This window comes from Amphiprion ocellaris, chromosome 19 (assembly GCF_022539595.1).
Source record: "Amphiprion ocellaris isolate individual 3 ecotype Okinawa chromosome 19, ASM2253959v1, whole genome shotgun sequence".
NCBI lineage: Eukaryota > Metazoa > Chordata > Actinopteri > Pomacentridae > Amphiprion > Amphiprion ocellaris.
The window spans coordinates 30,648,855-30,669,268 of NC_072784.1; the positions used below are offsets into that span (position 1 = coordinate 30,648,855).

General features: G+C 39.1%; 3 protein-coding genes across 7 annotated transcripts in view; 1 reads left to right on the forward strand and 2 right to left on the reverse strand.

Annotated features, from left to right (window-relative positions):
- The window catches only part of LOC111576155 (septin-9-like), a 103,541-nt gene that overhangs the window by 54,427 nt on the left and 28,700 nt on the right, over window positions 1–20,414 (forward strand). Inside the window, exon 1 of one of the 5 annotated variants that reach the window (XM_023281705.3) lies at window positions 17,443–17,519. The exons of the other annotated variants lie outside the window; for them this stretch is intronic. The gene's annotated coding sequence lies outside the window, so the exon portion shown is untranslated. Of the gene's footprint in view, window positions 1–17,442; window positions 17,520–20,414 lie in introns of those variants that run through there. 5 annotated transcript variants of the gene reach the window in all.
- LOC111576157 (uncharacterized) lies at window positions 260–5,738 on the reverse strand. The gene is made up of 2 exons (XM_023281707.3): window positions 5,411–5,738; window positions 260–3,259 (listed from the first exon to the last, which is right to left on the reverse strand). The coding sequence occupies exon 2, from the start codon at window positions 3,256–3,258 to the stop codon at window positions 1,804–1,806; it is 1,455 nt and encodes a 484-aa protein (XP_023137475.1). The 5' UTR covers window position 3,259; window positions 5,411–5,738; the 3' UTR covers window positions 260–1,803.
- LOC111576158 (uncharacterized) lies at window positions 7,836–10,598 on the reverse strand. The gene is made up of 2 exons (XM_023281709.3): window positions 10,440–10,598; window positions 7,836–9,432 (listed from the first exon to the last, which is right to left on the reverse strand). The coding sequence occupies exon 2, from the start codon at window positions 9,429–9,431 to the stop codon at window positions 8,631–8,633; it is 801 nt and encodes a 266-aa protein (XP_023137477.1). The 5' UTR covers window position 9,432; window positions 10,440–10,598; the 3' UTR covers window positions 7,836–8,630.

Sequence of the window (20,414 nt, forward strand, 5' to 3'; positions counted from 1 at the left end):
ACACACAGATAAAGGCCTTTTGATAGGCCTGTTTGGGACTTGGCCAGAAACCAGGACTTGTGCGTGTCACAAGGGATGGAAATTATCTCTCAAATACATCATTTATCTGTATCTGGGTGGTTTTTGTTTTGCACGAGGCATACATGCTGTTAAATATAAACTTTGAGCTTGAAAAAAAGTCGCCTCTCTGTACGATTTTGCAGATCTAACTTGGACAAATGCAAGTTTTAATTAAAAAAACATCATAAAAACACAAACATGACTTTTAAAATATAGTTTATTAAATGCCCAATTTTCAACAATACAGAAAATTCAAAAATCATTTTGCAAAGCTGATATATTATCAGTGAAAGCGGTCCATCACAGACAATAGATCATACTTACAGCTTAATGCTTGTTTTTGTCATTTAACCACCAAAGCAGTTTGTGTTCCCTTTATCTTAATCTTTATAAGACATACGGATCAGCAGTGAATCACTATTTGATCAGACATGCTGGAGCAGTGCAGGAGCCACAAAAAGACGACTTTATACTGCAATTAACAAACTACAACTTTTCGAATAGACCTTTAAAGCTAAAATTGTCCATCTATGGGTCATTCCAGAATTGGAGGACATTTGGGCTTTAAATGATTGAAAACTAAACCTTCTCTTTTACAGTTTTCTGCTCCATATTCATCAATAATAGGTATTGATTGGCTCAGCTTCCACATCAATGGTAGCATTTTTATTCCATGTTTTCTGTGTTGTTTGCTAACCCTACTCTAATCACAGTAACAGGGTTGCTAATCCATGCTAATGTGATCTTTTTCTCAGGAGGAAAAGCTATATTCGAATGAACAAACATTCTTTTCTCCTATTTTTTTTAGATTTGGTCTCAGGACAAGTACATTTACACAACAGCAACTGCATGTTTTAGTATTTGGTACATGGATTATTTGAAATTTGTTAGGTGAGATGTCCTCCAATTCTGGAATGACCCTTGTGTATTTGTTGAAACACAACCTATAGACTTTAAATCTGTGTCTAGTAAAACTTTAGATGCTGTTTTTCCTCTTTCTTCTTCCCAGACAAGTGAAATTTTTGACAAATGTCAGTGCCTCAGAGGTCCGAGTCTGCAGATTTTTGGTCCGTCTTGGTAATCACTCACAGTTTTTACTATTGTCTGCTGTCTGGATTTAAAGTTAACTGTCCAACTGAATTGGACTGAAATCCTGAAGACTCTGGACGGTTTGCCGTGATCCTAAATATGTCCCACATCTCCTACATTTCCCAAAAAAGCAAGTATATTACACAATAAAATCAACAGTATGGAGACCAAACAAAACACACAGCAGGGAAACATTTTGGAGAGACTTAAACGGCATTTCACTTTTGGAAGTTTTTAAAAAATATGTAAAAAAAATATGTCTATTCATTGTCATTTAAAGAAAACACTACACAACATTTTAACATGATAAAAAAATCATCTCATAAAATTCAATCACTCAGTGCTGTATGGTCAAGAAGCTATTTAATATAAACATTTCTGCAGTGCAGTTTCTCATCTGCCAACGTTGATGGTTTATGAAATAAACCAACACATAACACAAAGAAAACTTTAAATCTTTTAAATCTGCCTCTATGAAATTGTCTCCTGGATGGTATTTAATGAAGGATTGTGTTTAGATTTAAAACAGACATTACAATGGCATGACTGGTTTGAGCCGTCATAGCAATACTCTTAAATTTTTGATGAATCTGATATTTTACAGCTATATTTTGCATTTTGTTAAAATTGTCTGCAGTGCAACTCGACCAGTCTTCACTCCCCCCAGATCGGAGTGCGAGCTTTCACCACCTCCCCCTGGAGTATGAATCGTGCTTGGACACCTGGAGCAGCTGTCATACCTGAGCGATACTCGTAGATATCATAAGAGAAGTCCTCAAAGTCCGGGTTTGGCTGGAATTTTGTTGCCCACTGCCATTGCCACCACTCGTAGTCGCTCGTGGCTGTTTGTGCAGAGCTGTAGAACCCAACCCAAGACTTTTTAAACTCCGTCCCCCACTCCCTGAAGGACTTCTTCATGTATAAGCGAGCACAAGCCTTCCCGTCTTTGACAAACAGTTGTAGTTTTGCGTTGTAGTCTGCTATATCGACTGGCATGGGATTCTTGAACTCAAGACCTCTGCATTTCTCTTCTCCCTTCCGTGACCAGAAGCAGTATAAGGTCTTCCTCTCGTGCAGTCGGACCTGGAGACCTTCGTTCAGAGGGACAGACGTGTCATGGCTGCCTGATCCAGTCCCGATACACTTAGAGATCATAGCATTCTCGTCTTCATTATTCTTGTAAAGCGCTACCATCACACCTTCATTTAAAAGATGTCGAGGGACGTTGCCCCAAACAATTCTGGCTTTTCCATTTGTACCTGTCGTCACCTTCAGTGTTATTCCATTACTTTGAACCACTCCTTGAAATCCTATAAAATGTGTGGTTTCTGGGATGTTGACAACCACATCGGTGTTCCTTCTCGCTGCAGGCTTAGGTCTGTTGTTACGCTGGGCAGCGGAGTGCTTTTCCTCGATCACGATAAACAACAACAGTCCGAGACAAGCGAGGGAACCCATCGTGTTGCTGAGGCTCCTTAGTCGGGAATCATCGGCGTTGCTTCCAAAGCGGTTTCTGAGATCTGTCAGTGTGTTCATTCGATTTCCTTCCAGAGGAAACTCTCTGATCTGTCTTAAAAGGTTCACGGTAACGCGGTACGTCTGATCCGGATCGTACCGTGTCCCCTGATGGTCCGATGTCTCATAATGCTGGGTGATGTAGACCTGGTCTATCGTACTTCCCACGTTCTGCTCCCTGACCCTCATGATGATCCGGTTCCTGTTTCTTTCTTCGTTCCCCGACTGGTAGTGGACAACGTGAGGTGGAAGTTCCAAGTCTGTCTCCTGGAAGATGTTGCCGACGGTGAAGTATCGGTATCTGATGTTTCCTCGAGGTAGTGGGTCCAGCATCCTCTCATAGTTGCCATAGTGATGTGAGCCATAATCGCCGCTGTCTGGGTCAAATGGCAGCCGTATGACGTTGTTGTTGTCAATGTCCACTGTGTTGGCAAACCAGTGGAGCAGCACGAGACCTCGAGTGGGCACAGACTGGCCAAAGTTGACTTTCTTCAGGTCATCGATGGAGTTGAGTCTTGGTACAGCAGATGCAGATATCAGGTCGAGGATCAGAGCTGCACAGCAAATCAGGATTCTTCCTGAGACCTTCATCATCCTGTAAAGATATTTTAAAAATTATTCATTTGTTCCGTACATGTTTTTGAAACTAGGGACAAATCAAATGATTATTTAGAAACTGTTTCTTCACATTTTGATGAACATCTGATAGATAGGTTCACAATTTTTTTCCAGTCTGTCTTAAAACAAGAATAATTTTGGCCATAAAACATCATATAAACCTTTAAAAGGTCAGAAGGGATCTCAATGTGCATTTCACAAATTTAATCTTTAGTTTTTTGAATTATTGTTTTAGCTTAATGCTTCAGGAGATATTGTCACTTAAATGAAATGAATATGTAAGTTTTGTTTTGTTTTTTTTTAGTATGAAATTAAAATGTTGTTTTTTAAAACATAACCTGAGACAGATGCAGTAAAACAGTGAGAGAATATCATAGTAAGAAAGGAACAAGACGAAGAATGCAAAGAGGAAGAAGAAGAATTCAAAAGGGCAAAATTCAAAGTAGAAGAATTTAAAGAATGCAAAAAGGAAGAAGAAGACTTTAAAGAAGAGCAATGGAAAGAGGAAGGCGATTTAAAAGAAGAAATTACAGCATGTGAAATCCTGTTTCCCCATATCCCATTTGGGGTCATTGTTCAATCAGCTGTTAAATATCGTCCCTTGAATATATTAGATGCCGTAAAAGCACATAAACAAAACCCAAGTGTGCTCCTTGTCCGACTCATAAACAGCCTCCTGTATCACATGAGGACTGAGCTCAGCAGTCCTTTAACATCTGGTCGCACCTTTAACATTTGACACAGTGGAGAAAATAACTCTCTGGGCGGGGGGAAGCTCCGTTTAATACATTTTATTTTGCATTTGTACAAGTTATTAGTAGTTGTTTTTGCCCATTTTAAAAGGCAGGATGAATTTGAAAACAGCTTAAAGTCAGAATCAACCACATGTAAAACCTTTCATTTCCTGGGTGCCGAATTCAACAGAAACATCGAAGCACAGGAGACATTTCTAGATTTACTAGACTGTTCAAACAAACCGCATACGAGAAACTTTCAGTCATCCTCAAGAGAAGAACATAAGCGCTGAATAATTAAATGCGTTTTTAGATATTCGTCTGTTAAATTCACATTTTGTAAAACATTGTTTCCCTTTTGTATCTTAATAATGTGAGCTCACTTTACCTCAAAGCTGATTTTACTTATTTAATGTCCCTGAAGTTGAGATCATCCCTAATCCTAATTTATTCCTATTTGTGGGCATTTATTTATTTATTTATTTTTATTATCCCTTATTAATCCCACAAGGGGAAATTCGGATTTTTGTGTATCTCTCCAATTGGGGGAGTCAGAGTGACGGGTCAGCCATGGTACAGCGCCCCCTGGAGCAGGAAGGGTTAAGGGCCTTGCTCAAGTGGCCACATCGAGGCTTGAACCTCTGACCTTCTGATCAGTAGTCCAGAGACTTAACTGTTGCACCACCACTGCCCTAAAAACCTTCAGCCTGGCACACAGCATTCCACTGCAGCAATGAAGGCTCAGTGCTCATAGGCGTTCCCTGGACCAGCCCACCTTAACCCTACCTATTGTGTTTTAGCAGTAAAATTATTTGCTCTATACCTCGATTTAATTATTTTTTTTTAAATGGGTAAATTCAAAGTAAGCTGCTTGATCAGGAGAAGTTTTTTTTGAGCTGCATCGTCCAGCCCAGAAAGGAGATAAACAGCTGAACACACTTTAACCCAGAACCAGGATCAGTTCGACTGAAAACCCATCAGGAAGTGATCACTTAGTATGAATGACTGTGTTATTGTCAGACAGACATGGAAAGTGTCAGTTTTATTGCTAATAATACCACTTTGATCAATTATGAACTGTTATTTCTCTGTTCATGCAGGTTATTTGTTTCATAAATGACAACACAATTACGAGACAGACAATAAAAGGAAGTTAATAAATATTTAAAAGCAATAAAACAAACGTGTGAATATGTGTATGAGAGAGTATTCTAGTGATCCAACTGAAGTTTCAGAGGAGGCAAAGTACAATGTACTCCAAATCTAATCCAACAGAAAAACAACAGCTGCCGGCTGCGTTGCGTTAAGTGAATACCGGTTAGAAATGTTTCACAAGTCATGAATAGAAGCCAAAGTAAACCAAAAAACTTGCTGTAATAAAACAGAGAGCTTACCTGCGTCGGTCTGCTGCAGTCAGGAGTCTGATCTGATGTGTTTGTGTTGAAGCAGGCAACTCCCTTTAGGTTGTGTTTCCTTGATAATGGAAATGAAACTGAAACCAAGCAGCACTAGTGGTTACTGAACGCTGTTAGCATGAAACCTTCATTTTTCAAGAAAGGAAAGTGCTGCTCTGATGCCGTGTGCTGTTGAGGTTTATGTTGAGTGTGTTTGTTTTTTGAGATAGCAGATGGGCAACTTCTCTCAGATAAAGTTGTTTATTCTACGATGCCAATAGCTTGATATCAAGGACCATCACTGTTCAGAGGACTGTAGTTAACTGAAGGCGTCTTCCCAGTAATGGATGCAGTATTCAGTTCACAGTGTATATTTATGAAATGTGCTGCAGTCTCATTGGTCAAAAACTGGTGGAGAAGAGCTGTGGTTTAGACTTGGCTCTCTCTCATTGGTGGATAGGCTTGGCCACATCTTCTTACCGTACAATCCTCCAGTTAATCAGCAGTCTCTGACAACCTGAAAGAGACAGGAATCCCTTCCTACAATGAATGACTGATAGGTGTTTGTGTCTTAGTGTCTTTATGATCAGCCATAGCGTAAGAGCACAGTCATATATGGTTACTTGTGTTCTTCCTGTTGAAGTTGTATGACGGTGCTGTCGTTGATTTGGGTGACGCATGTCTTCAGTCATATGTACGCACTTTATCAGTTTTATGTTCTTTCACATGATGTTCTTAAAACAAGTGTGGCCTTCAATGAGAAGTAGCTGGTGTGTGTGAGCGTGCAGTAAGTGTGCATGAGAATGTGTGTGTCTGCAGTGCATGTTCGTGTGTCTGATGTGTCTTGGGTGTAAGCTGGTGTGCTTTGCCCTCTATTTGACCTGGTACTATTCAACTTTGTTTAATCCTAATTCACATAATGTTGGAGACAATGTTGGAGACCCTCCTATTCATTCACAGGTCAATACAACTCTTTTATTTAGCGTACAATGCAATGTGTAAATCAGTCGTAAGCCAGCAGTATGTTTATTAGAAATAATAAAAATAATAAATCCTAACAATTCCTCCTTTCACACTGTTTTATGGTGTGAATCAAAACTTAGCTTCTGTCCCTCCTTTTACCTGATGCTGCTCCACACAGCAGAACCTTCCAAAGAGGAATAAAGGTTAATGACCTCCAGTTGTTCCAGAGCATCATCCAGACCATCATCTGAGAAGTGAACTACTTTGGTTAAGAGCAGCATCTGGCAGGGAGGAGAAAGAGTTTCCTTTGTCAAAGCAGCAGTTATTAAGCGGTGAACTATTGTGCGCAGGCATGTGATGCAGCAACATGTGTAGTGTAGTATTTTTTGGGTATAATGTACTACAAGTAAAAGATGATATAATTATAGCAAATTCTATTAAACTGAAGACCAAAGATAAAACGCATGTCTGAAATATATAATGATAAATATTCTAGTAATGTCTGATGTTTTGATGGTATGGTGTGTGTCTGTGGAGAACACACACACACATACAGCTGGAAGGTCACAAAGTATAACCTGTAGTTTTGGTATAAAGATACTCACATTGTAGAAACTTATGTGTGCTGTACTCAAACCATAATGGTGTAAACTTAAAGCAATATAACTTTTAAAAAAGAGACCAAATGTGCATGTCCTCTGTAAGGTTAGATCTAGAGGTGAAATATGATAACTTCATGTCTGTTACACTGACCAGTAGATTTAGAAAAGTATAATGGTGTGAAAAAAATGTCACTCCTATCATATGCCCTGTAGACATGGAAACATGACCAACCCTCACAGCACAAAAGATGAAGCTCAGCTCAGTATCTTTGGTCTTTCTTGTGGTGTTAATCACTTCTAAGAGCTACTCCTCAATTTTTGTCATCAATAAATCCTGCTGCCTCCGAATGCTGACTTCTCTTGGTGAAGTTTCGTATTTATTTTTTAGATCTTTAACATTTGAACACGGGCAGACAGCCAGATGCCCACTGAAGTGCAAGAGTTGAATATTGATCATTTATAAGCAGGTTTAGGAGGTAAAATCTGACTTTGTTCACCAGACAAGCTGATGTGTTCATGTTTTATGGGCTGAATTTATTCTTTTTTTCTCTATTCAGGTGGATTTAAACTATTAATATGGTGGATTTACATCAGTAGCTCACCAGAACACCAGCTTTGTTTACGACTGATACATCCTTAAAAAAAAAAAAAAAAAAAAAAAGCAGCACTTCTATGCTTGACTTAGCGAAAGACAAGGACTAATCCATGTCACATGAGATGGAAATTATCTCTTGGAGAAATAATTCATCTGTGTTTGAGTATGTGTGTTTTTTTTTGTTTGAATAAGGTGGACACGCTGTTTGCAGATCTAACACGGGTTCATTCAGTTTCTCTGAGCTTAAAATAACAACACAGACAAGACCAATAAATTGTGGTTTATTAGAAATGCTATTTTCAACAGTACAAATCATAATTAAAACACAATCACTAACTATTAATCCTAACACAGATTTTTGTCTTTTATCCATCAGAACAGTTTCTTTTCTCTTCATCTCTCAAACAAAGCATGAATCAGCGCTACTACTAGATCAGACACGATGACTAGACATTATTGCAGAACTGAAACCAGAGGAGTGTATTATCATATCCAAGAAGAACTATTTTGCAGAGTTAAAGTACTTTTATGCTAAAGAAAAGCTGCTTCTGTTTATCTAGGAAGCTCTATATAATCAGGTTGTTGACCACCCAACACATTCTCCTTCGTATTTTAATCAAACATAAACTGCTGTGTTGTTTGGTTTTCTCTGATTCTGTTATATTTTGTGCATAAGAGTCTGCAGGTAAATACGATGCCACTTTGACATTCTGATGACTTCCTCATCTCATGACAAGAAAAATATGTTTTACTAGTTTCTTCTACTTTGGTCCTAACTGAACCCTTGAAGACCCTCAGCCCTACACGACACACAGTTTGTCATTGACGTTATTTGGCTTTTTTCAATCTTAGCTAAACAATATTTCCAAAATGGACTAAATATGCAAGTCATATTGAGGCAAAGCATTCAACAGAACAGAAGAACAAATCCCTGACCGTCGTCTAGTGGCGTCAAGTTGTTGTTATTGATTGATTCTCTGTTTCCGTCCCACTTTAAAATAGAAATCATCAAAGAGCACCACCAGTCAGGTTAAGATGTGTTACCTGGGAACATGCTTTCTCATGCGTGTTGTTTATTTGCGCTACTGAATAGAATAATGAAAGCAATGAAGACTAACAGAAGAATGAATAATACACAATCTTTGCCCAAATTATTGTTTCTGTCACTTGTTGTCCCTGACTGGACAACGATAAACAACAACAGTCCGAGACAAGCGAGGGAACCCCATGTGTTTCTGATGAGCCTTAACCTGGAATCATCAGCGTTGCTCCCAAAGCGGTTTCTGAGACTCACCAGTAACTGCTGGTCTCCATTCATGGAAAACTGTCTAATCTGTCTTAAGAGGTTGGTGGTGATCAGATATGTGTGATGTGGATCATAATCTGGCCCCCGATTATCCTCGTAATGCTGGGTGATGTAGACTTCATCTATTATCTGTAAACCCTGTCTTCTCTGATTCCTGACTCTGACGATGATCCGAGCTCTGTTTCTTCCTACATACTCGGACCGAGGGTAGACAACATGATGTGGAAGTTCCAAGCCTCTCTCCTGATAGATGTTACCGATGGTGTAGTATCTGGTGTTTCCTGGAGGCAGCAGCCCTTCATAGTTGCTGTAATGATGTGAGCCATAGTCACCATTGTCTGGGTCAAAATTCAGGCTTATCATGTTGTAGCCGTCGATGGTCACTGTGTTGGCAAACCAGTGGAGCAGCACAAGACTGTGAGTGGGAACAGACCTGCCAAAGTTGATTCTCTTCAGGTCATCGATGGAGTCGAGTATTTCTATAGCAGATACAGACGTCAGGACGAGGATCAGAGCTGAACAGCTGATCAGGATTCTTCCTGAGACCTTCATCATCCTGTAAAGATATTTTAAAACTTTTTCACTTGTTCCATACGTGTTTTTGAAACTATTACAGACTATTTCTTCACATTTTGATCAACATCTGATGGACAGGTTTTTCCAGTCTGTCTAAAAGCAAGAATTATTTTAGCATAAATCATCATAGAAACCTTAATAAAGGTCAGAAGGGATCTGAGTGTGCATTCCACAAATTTAGTCTTTAGTTTCTTAAGTTAACATTTTAGCTTAATGCTTCAGATTTAAATACTGAAATGAAATGAGTATGTAAATATGTTTTGTAATGAATTTATCCTGTTGTTTTTTGCACAGTGACCTGAGACAAACGCAGTAAAACAGTGAGAATGTTGTAGTAAGGAAGGAAGAAGACGGAGAAGAAGAATTTGAAGAAGAAGCTCTTATTCATCTGTACTGTGTCCATACGTCTTTATCGCAAGTGATGTATGTGATGATTACACGATGATTATATTACATATTTTTAAAACATTTTTAAAAACATTTTTGAGGTTCGTCTTTTAGTATGAATTAGTCTTTTTTTGTTGTTGTTTCTCCAAACAGTGACAGACAGACGGGAGCACAAAGAGCGACAGTCCAGCTAAATAGACTGTAATTTGTTGCATTTGAAGCGTGTCAGATCATGTCACTTACACTGAAAACACATTAGGAAGGGTGTGGTCAGTATGACTAGGAGCAAGCTTTAAGACAAATGTGTCCCTTACAGAGATGTAAAAATGATCAGAATTGCAATAAATGATTTCACTGTCATTCCAAGTTTAGATTGATCAAAAAATACTGACAAGATATGAAATTGGGACGTTAAACGTTTCAAAACTGCACATGTATGTGAAACCAGACACTCTGATTAACACTGAAAAAGCTTCAGAAAAGATTTACACTGAATGCAATCTACAGCATCAACAAAATACTCTTAAAGGTAATATTTTCATCTTTAGCATAATTTCTAATCAGTAAAAGAACGTTCCTTTTAGAAGAGAAAGAGGTTACCTGCATAAGTCTGCAGCTTTCAAATCTCTGGTCTGTGTTTGTCAGTGAGCAGTCCGGTTAGGCTTTGTTTTACCGGGAAATGAAACTATGACAACAACCAAATGTTGTGTAACAAGAGACCTTGAAGTAGCATAATGAAGCTGTTTGGAGGAAATCTCATCCTTTATTCCAGAAAAAAAGAAAAAAAACCCCACCAGGGCTCTGACTAACTTCTTACTTTGTTTGCACTGGTGTGCCAATTTTTTTTCATTTTCCTGCGTACCAAAAACTTTCCACTGTGCACAATTATAAGTGTATCCTGTGTGATTCTGCAGGACGAGGTTGTCATGACACAGCATGATCTCTTGGACCTGATCTCTGTTATTTCAGACAATAAGGAAGGATTTAAAATGCAAAATGAATAAAACCATGAGTATGGGCCTAGTAGTAGGTTCATTACTAACTGAGGGCCGGAATATAGGATATATTATATAATATATATAAACCCAAATGAAGTGAAAAGCCATTTAAACATCCCAAAAGACACACTTAGTAAATCATTATGCAACAAATAGTAAACAAGAAAAGCACTTGGAGAGCGCAGTCCTCCTCCAAGGCTGCTCATTCCCCCATATGTCAGAAATGCAGCATTTGTTTATTAGTTATTAATGATCAGAAATCACGGCACCATAGAATGTGTCCATTTAATATAGATGTACCCACAAACAAAATGACCTTGAACTGAGCACAGGTGTGTCTTATACGTGTGTGTGTTATATACGTATACTGAGTCACGTGACCTAAATATGTAGAGGGTGGCGGGAATTGATGGTACTCAGAAACACCCCCACAATTTAATCAGTTGTTCCTTGGATCATTTCCAATGGATAAGTCCTGATAAGTCCTCAGCGGTGGATTTGTAGTAGGATCACAATCATGTGATCATCAGCAGGCAGCTGATGTAGTGTTCACTTGTTGTCATGGTTACAGTGACGCCGTGCTGCTATCTGGCAATGATACAGAAATCTTTATCAAGTCTGTGGATCCAGACTATAAGCTGCATCACTGCCAAAATCTAATCACTTTGTCCTTATGTCATTTCTGACCCTCCCTGAAAATTTCATCTAAATTCGTTTGTCTGTTTTTGAGTAATGTTGCAGACAGACAGACAGACAGACAGACAGACAGACAGACAGACAGACAGACAGACAGACAGACAGACAGACAGACAGACAGACAGACAGACAGACAGACAGACAGACAGACAGACAGACAGACAGACAGACAGACAGACAGACAGAGACAGTCGATCGTCACATAACTCTGCCACGTTCCTTGCTGGAGTGAAAAACACACAAATTAGTAGTGCACAAAATGTTGTGAAGATAAAATAGAACAAGAAACTTCAGTGACTCGATCTGACGAGTCCATCAGAATCTACAGAAGAGCTCCTGAGACGAAGCACTGGGCTCAGTTGTGCAGGTTTAAGAACATCTAACAGGAAATCACAGTGATGTGATCAGTTTAAACGTGTTGTACTCTGGATCCCTGATCCTGTATTCACCACATCTGTCTTCTTCTATAGTAAAGTGTATTTATGGGTCAAAGCTCTTCACCAAAGTTTAGATTTCATTGCCTGAAAGTGAAGTGAACTATTTGCAGGTGTGTAAATGTTGGATTTGTATGTTTGAATGTAATATTTTAGAATTATTAGACAGAGCAGAGAACCAAACAACTGTTTCACTATTTGGTGTGACCTGCAACAGAAGGTGTGTTTTATGTCATCAGAAATCAGTTTGTTTATTTTTGAGGTAATCAGTCAAATATTAGCTTCTATTTAAGACACTTGTTACATACATATCACAAAAAGCTTGATGGTAAAATACAAGCCGTAAAAACAACCTTTAACCAATGATATTAATCAGATCAGTAGCATGTTGAAGTCTGCATGTCTCCTCTGGGAGTGTTAGTAGAATGAGAAGTAGCTGCAACTCCCTCAGCGACCAGCAGGAGATGCTGTCACACAGGTGGTGTCGTCATACCTGGAAGGTCCCAAACCCTGAGCCTGGAAAAGCTCCATGTCAGAGCTGCATTTAAGTCCTGTGTAGTTTACAGTTAGAAACACAGCAAAGAGGAACATTTCCAGCAACCATCACTCCTGTGTTCTAATGTTACATTGTGTTAGCTAATGGTGCTGAAAGGCTCATTGATGATTAGAAAACCCTTGTGCAGTTATGTTAGCACATGGATAAAAGTGTGAGTTTATCATGGAAAACATGGAATTGTCTGGGTGATCCCAAACTTTTCAGTGGTAATGTAGGTCAACTTTAACTCTTTTAGAGCAACTTTAACTAATGTGGAGCAACTTTAATTCCTTTAGAACAACTTTAACTCATTTAAGAGCAACTTCTACTCATTTATGTAGACATGAAAAACATGACTGTTTCCTATTAATCCCCCAAACTGAGAAAGCACTTCCTCTTTACACACACACTGGCTGTCATTCATTTCCTGGAGACTTACTCCAACCTAAACCTCAACTCAAACCATGTTTTCATCCTGCATTTTTATTATTATTTACATTATTAGACTTCATTTTGTCCTAAAAAGGAAGTCGAGTCCCCATAGTGTAACCAGACAAACAGGTTCAGATTAAATGCACACAGATGTGCACACAGTGACACACTCAGGTTTCTCTTGATATCCTGCCTCGGTATTCCCTCTGGGCAGAGAAAGGAAACAAAGGAAACAGTTAGTTTCTCTGCGGTCGCCACCCACATCTTTCACATGGGCATCATGCAAGAAGTGACGCTGCTAAAGTTGCTGCTCCTTTTAATTCGCTTCACAGATCCTTCGGCATACATGCAACTCAGGATACTGTTGATTTTTCATCATTTCTTCTTCATACTATGCTTTTAAATGTCAAGTTTTATCCTTCAACTTCTGCATGCACAGGTTTAGGATGTTCTGCTAGCCTTTTCTGTACGCTCACAACAGCTCAGAGGTGCAACGCAGGAAAAAATGCCTTTGATGCATTTAATATATGGCACCCAGTGAGTCTGTGCTGTTTCTACCTATCGTGTTTTAGTGTTATGAAAGCCCTTGGACAGCTGCTTGGAGCGGGGGTCAGCCAGGCAGCTCTATGCTTTGCCTGCCAATGCATGACAACATCTTGGCTCGGCGAGGCCCAGGAACATCAGCCCCCTGACATTGGCTTTCTGTCACTATATCCCCCCGTCTCCTCAAAATGAAGATCTCTTTATTAGAAAAGGCCACGTCCCCAGCAGGGCAGCGGCTCTCTAATAAAGCAGCTCCGTCCGATCAGACAAACGATGGCCGGGTTCACGCAGGAGTCGAGACTTTTTATCTTGCAGAACGTCTGTTTTAACCCGTTAGTGACACCTGTGAAGTTGTGATCATGGTTTTATGTCAGTGAACTGGTTTTTGTTGGCCGTCAGTGAAAACATAGTAGGCAGAAGCTAACTCAAAGGTTTGGTGTAAATAAAAAAAGACGAGTTATTAATGAAACCTACAGCGAGAGGCTCCAGAGAGGCAGAAAGTTTTAGAGTCTGCACAAACACTTTCTCTTTTCAAACAACTATTCCAGGACACTCAGTGCTGCACTGCTTTTATTCCCCTAAATCTGTTTTTTCATTTGCACTGAATGGAAAAAAAACTTTGCATCTGTTGCATCTGTTTGCATCTGTTCATCTTGTAAAAACTATTATTTTATTTCTCTCAGCTCCACTTTACTGTGACCTGCTTCATCTCTGACATCTGTCTGTTGTATCTTTTTACTCCACCAAGAAATGGTGGAGTTATGTGACTGTAACCCTTAAAATTTGTTGTCTCACCTCTCCAGGGCTGTGGGTCAGGTGGGTTACAATTTTGTAATGTTCTTCTAGTTAGCTTTTTATATATTTTGCTGTCTTCTGTGCTAGTACATTACCACAATGGCAGGACAGTTTTCTGTCGGCTTTTATTTCAGCTCCGCACAACAACGCAGACCCGCGCTCTCACTATCGGTGTTGCGATTAAAAAAGGTTGTACCAGAAACAAGAAGAAACCGGAACTAACATATTGTACACTGAGCATGGCCATCAGGAAACACAAAACAATAAACCATCAAATAATTCAAATAATCTATGAAATAAGATTCAGGACACAACATATAGAAACACCGAAATAATAAACAAAATAAAGTAAATGTAAATGAACATAATCATACAGTAATCCAATGCTACATGACATTGGTTTGCCTGTCTGTCTGTAAGTAACATTACTCAAAAACATATTTATACATACATATTTAGGTCACACGATTGGGTATCTGTACATAACGTACACATGCAAGGCCATTTTGTTTGTGGGTGCATCTATATTAAAAGACTGCATTCTGTGTTGCTGTGATTTCTGATCATCAATAACTAATAAACAAATGCTGCATTTCTGACAAAGTCATATAGGGGAATGAGCAGCCTTGGAGGAGGACTGCGCTCTCTGCTTTTTGCACAGACAGCTTTTTAAATTTGATTGAGCTTCAAAATGGACCCAAAGTGATTAAAAACTCAGCAAGCAGAAAGCAGCTTCTAGTCCCAACCTGTAACTCCTGCTAGTTTCTGCACAGTTTCAGTATCTCCACTTTAAATGCAGGGTTTTTATTGGGGAGATAAAGTTGAGCTCCTGAGAGACAGAGATGAAAAGAAAAGGAAGCGAAGAATGAAAGTTGTAAGAGAGGAGGCGTTCAGTCTGAGGAAAGTGTAGGGTTTTTCACATAGTAAAAAGTAAGTAGAGCAAGGGTTTATTTTAAGGCCTTATTTGGTCAGACCTGCTTTTTATCACTCTTCCATGCATGTGTCTGTAGAACACAGAAGGTCCATGTTGATGCTGCAGATAGTTAGAAGAACGTGGAGCAGCAGGAGCAGCACTAACTCTTATCTTGCATAATGAGACGAAACAAATCCATCTTTTCAATCTGCCCTGTTGTGTATTTTTTCAGGAATATTTCAAGGAATGTCAGGTGCTGCACTGAGTAATGTGTGTTTCTGCCTGTGTGGCTGTCAGCTTGCTCTCCAGCACCACACTGCTGTGTAATTACACTTCCTGTGAGGCTGAAGACAGCTGTTTTCTTACTCTTTAATCACACAAATATACGCACTGTGTAAGAATAGTAATCAGCAGAGAAATTGGTGTACTTCTCAGGCTTTGGGAAATAAAGGCTTTTCTCACTATTCAATGAGATGCAGGTACTTGAAAGTTAATTTACTTCCACTGGCTTATTTCTCAGGTTGAACCATTATTCTAGATCATTTTATACTTAACAGAAGTAAACGGTCATTTTTTTTTATTAGTGCTGCTTTTAAGAGTTTACAAATGATGGCTCTGTAATTAACTCTCTGAACCGTGTGCAGTTTCTGTGCATTTTGTTTTTCATGTCAGTTTAAATCCCGCATCACTACAAAAACAGCACAACTATAGGTGCAAGTAGAACTCGAAAATATCTTTTTGTGGAGAGTTCAGCCTTTTCTTTGATTACTGATTTGCAAAAAATTAAAAAATCTGGAATCAATATGTATAACAATTGCTCCAAATGTTTCCAACACTGGATAAAAACTTGTGGCTCTACATCCTACAGTTATTTTACTGCTTCCATTTTGTACTATCTGCTCAGTGGAAACACGGCCTGCAGTTCAAACCAGTTCAGCTGAAAAGTCTCAGAATTATTGTGGATCTCAACTGAGTCACTGATGACTTTTCAGTTGCACCAAGGGACACAGAATTTTTAGTTTTTCACACGATCTTGTTACTATAAGCGCTTTATTTTTGGTGAATTATTTAATGAGGAATTGAAGGATTTTCATGAAATATCACAACTTTTAAAGTCTAGATTTGTTAAGATTTTCTGATGGAATGGCATATCACAGATGAATAATTCAAAAAGTAAAAAATAAAATGAATATTTCTGTTTCTTAGTGTCATTTGGTCATATTAAGTCTTTCTTTTTGTGATCATCTGCCTTTGGGGTTCAGATATTTAATCAAATGTGAATCTTGACGATAAATTTCACAGTTTTTCTGTTTTTGCCAGACATTTCCGTTGCTGTTGCTGTAAAGTTATTCAATACTTCTTACCTCCACACACACACTTTTGTGACATTTTCTTTGTGAAAGAGCAAATGTCACCATATCCTCTGATTGTTGTGGAACGCAGGGTTGCTTTATCAAAAATATTTCACTCTGTGCAATTTAGTCAACTTTAATGTCAGTTCTGCTACATGTACAGGACATTTCCAGCTAGAATAGTCATTTACCACATTAGCAATGTCTAGACTGGATTTATCATTCATGTAATGTTAATTTTATTTAATGTTGTTCATGGAAAAAAATGCTTTTCTTTCAGAAATGAGGACATTTCTAAGTGATCCTCAACTTTTAAACAGTAGTGTAGATGGGATTTCTCTCAGTCTCTGGTGCAAACATGCAAGGCACAGTAGAAAAAAGACAAAGACACAAAGAAGAAGCATTGCAGTGCAATGGATAATGCAATAATGTAGTAAAATACTACCTGGCTGGTGTGCAAGCAGATACATATTCATAGATGTAAAAACAGTGTAATGTATTGTTATCGGTGCAAAATAATGATAAACAATCCAGTCTGATTGTTTTACACTTTAAAATTGAGGTATTGCATCATTACACAGTATCGTGTGGAACTCTGTTTCATAGAGGACGTGACATCCAAACTAAAATGTTTATCGTATCTGGAAAAGTGAAGTTAACCAGCACAGCAATACATGCAGACTCAGAGGGAGCAGTTTTTATTTAGCTGAAATACTGCTGCTGAAAATGTATAGTTTCTTCATCTAATGTGATCTCTGGTGAAGTTTGCTCTTTGTGCATACAGGTCAGGCTTTATTTTTTATTTCATGCCAGAGGGAGGGGGGGTTATTTGAAGGAAGTGGGCGTGTCTTGCTGCAGTCACATGACCGTCGGGGGTGGGAGGGGCGGGCAGGGAGCTTCAGAGCCTCAGCAGAGTTTGGCCTCACTGCAGTGCTGCACTTCTACAGGGACGACCCAAACACACACATACACTTCACACACGGTGAGTGCTTTGCATACCAGCAGGGAGTGTGTGTGTGTGTGTGTGTGGGTGTGTGGGTGTGTGTGTGTGTGTGTGTGTGTGTTTGTAAGAAAGCAGTTGGAAGTAGAGGAAGTGAGTATTTTCCCCTTTTGTTGTTGTTTTTGTATGTTTTTTCCTCTTTCCTGTAAGGAGAGATCTGCTGTTTTGGAGTCCAGCTGTTTTAATATTAGAGTTTTATGGGACTGATGTGCACGTTGGCCGTTCATGTGTGTGTGCAGGTATAAAATTTCACAGACGAGCTTCTTGGGTTTGCATTTCATCTGTTAATGTGTGTGCGCTTTGTGTATAGTTACCATTGTTCCAAGTTTTGCATTCCCTCTGTATTTCATCCCATAAATGTTGTGCATGTCTGCTGTGTGGCAAGATTTGTAATCAATCTGTCTGTGCATAATACACACACACACACACACACACACACACACACACACACACACACACACACACACACACACACACACACACACACATCCACACACACACACACACACACACACACACACACACACACACATCCACACAGAGAGATGTTCCATCATGTTTCTGTGTTTAACTTCACTTTTGTTTTTCTTATTTCCTGGCATTTTCCACACACTGGACACGCTCTTGTTTCTGACAGTGGCTTATTACCAGATCATCCAGAAGTGTGTGTGTGTGTGTGCGCGTGTGTGTGTGTCTGTTTGTAAAGTGAGAGGTTATGTGCTTTAAGAGGCTTCACAGTGACACAGTGACAGGAAGGGAAAGTACAAGGAATCCTCTTAGCTAATGATAATCAGTGGAAAGGAGCTCCGGTTTGTTTCCAGTAGGAAGCGTTTAGGTGTCAAATGTTGACCAAAATAAATGAGGATTCTCTGTCTGAGCTGTTTTGTTAACCCCTAACAGATTTTCTTTCCAGTTTAGTATTGTTTTCTGTTGTCTCTGCAAGCAGTGGGAACGTGGTTGTGTGAACTCAGCAGTTGGAACAAAACCGGGCCTCGGCGATGTCTCATCCAGCTTTTGTTGCCTGGAGTCGGCCTGGAGAATACAAGGCTTGGCTCTCTGTTAATATCAAACCCTTGGAAAACGCCAGCCGCCTCTGGTTTTCCTCACGAGCGTGCACACACACTCTCTCGCTGTTGAAAGGAGCTCTGTTGTGGCCCCTTTTTGAGAACAGAAGGTGGCCTTTCACCAGTGTTTAACGGGACGCTGAAAAGGTCATCGTTACCTACTGTATCCTGCATGTCTTTGTGCTTCTGGGGTGAAAGATTGTGTGTCCGTTGTGGAATTTAGCATCACGACTTTGAAATGCAAAACATTTCGTGAATGTAATCGGAGCTCCGTGATGTAAAATTGATAACGTCTCATAACTTGGCATTGTGTGTAGGTTCAGTTTTCTAGTGTGTGCATGTGCTTTATGGAAATGTGAGGAATTAAAAATTATCTTGGAACAAAGCAGGCTGAGCAACATCAGTAGGTTTTACACTATTTTAAGGACTTAAAGCAGGAGTGTCAAACTCATCTTAGTTCAGGTCCACATTCAGCCCAATTTGATCTCCAGTGATCCGGACCAGTAAAATAATAACCTATAAATAACCACAACTCCACGTTTCCTTTGTTTTAGTGCAAAAAAGTACGTTCTGAAAATGTTCACATTTAAGGAATTATCTTTTTACAAAACATTATTAACAACCTGAAATTTATGAAGAAAAATACATTCAATTTCAGCAACATTATGCCTCAGTTTATCATTTACACATTACAACTTATAGACCACAGTTTATCCACAAAGACACAAAACATTTAGTCACAGTTATCTGGAACTGGATGATGTAGTATTTTACTTTATGATCAGAACGACGAAAGTAAGACAAAAGCAAAAAAAACAACAAAAGCAAGACAATATATTACAAAAACGAGACACAAAATGACAAAAAAGGGACAAACAAGATTTAAAAAACTATACAAATGACACAAACAAGACAAAAAATGACAAAATCGAGAAACAAAACGACCAAAAAGTAGACAAACAACACAAGCGAGACAAAAAAAACACAGAACGACACAAACTATACATAAAACAATGTATGAAGCAAACACAAAGTGACAAAAAAATAAGACAAAAAACACAAGCAAGACAAAAAGAAACCACAAAATGACGAAAACGAGAAACAAAACAACAAAAACATGAGACAAACGACAAAAGTCAGACCAAAAAAACAACAAAAACAAGACAAATATTACAAAAATGAGACACAAAACGACACCGCTGACTTAAAGGGAGTTAGTTGTGCAAACTGTGTCAAATATTATGTCTTGGAATTTGAAAATAGTCAGATTTTATTTTACAGCTGAACATTCTACTGCGACCCATACAGAATACATGGCATTTACTGCTGGTCCTACTTTATCATGTTACTGAAGCTGTAAACAAGTTGGTGTCCGTAGTTTAGAGACAAGAATTACAAACTACATTAAATGAGGAATCCTATTTAGCTCATGAAAACTGATACTGGAACCCGGCGAGTGATCTCTCAGTAGTTTGGTCCGTCCACTATTGTAATCTGGGGCTTTGTATGTGGGTCAGTCACAGTCCATAAATACTCCTCCTGAGGCCTGGAGAGGACCCAAGTGTCAGGCTTTATATCACCGAGTGTCACAGACCAAAGGACTCTTGCTGCTGTTGTTGTTGATGGAGTGCTGAGTGTGTGTTTGTGCGCATTCACACCTACCGAGAAATTATTTTATTTATTTGTGCTGCTGGGGACCCTGAACCTTCCCCCCATCAACACTGACAGAAAGCTGCCATTAAACACTGTGTGAATGCAGCTTTAGTTAGTTAACCCTCTCAAACACTTTCTGGATGGTTCCTTTTGCTCCTCT

Bases quoted from the DNA above. Each gene is read 5' to 3' on its own strand.
- LOC111576157 (XM_023281707.3), bottom strand. From the start codon at position 3,258: ATGATGAAGGTCTCAGGAAGAATCCTGATTTGCTGTGCAGCTCTGATC.
- LOC111576158 (XM_023281709.3), bottom strand. From the start codon at position 9,431: ATGATGAAGGTCTCAGGAAGAATCCTGATCAGCTGTTCAGCTCTGATC.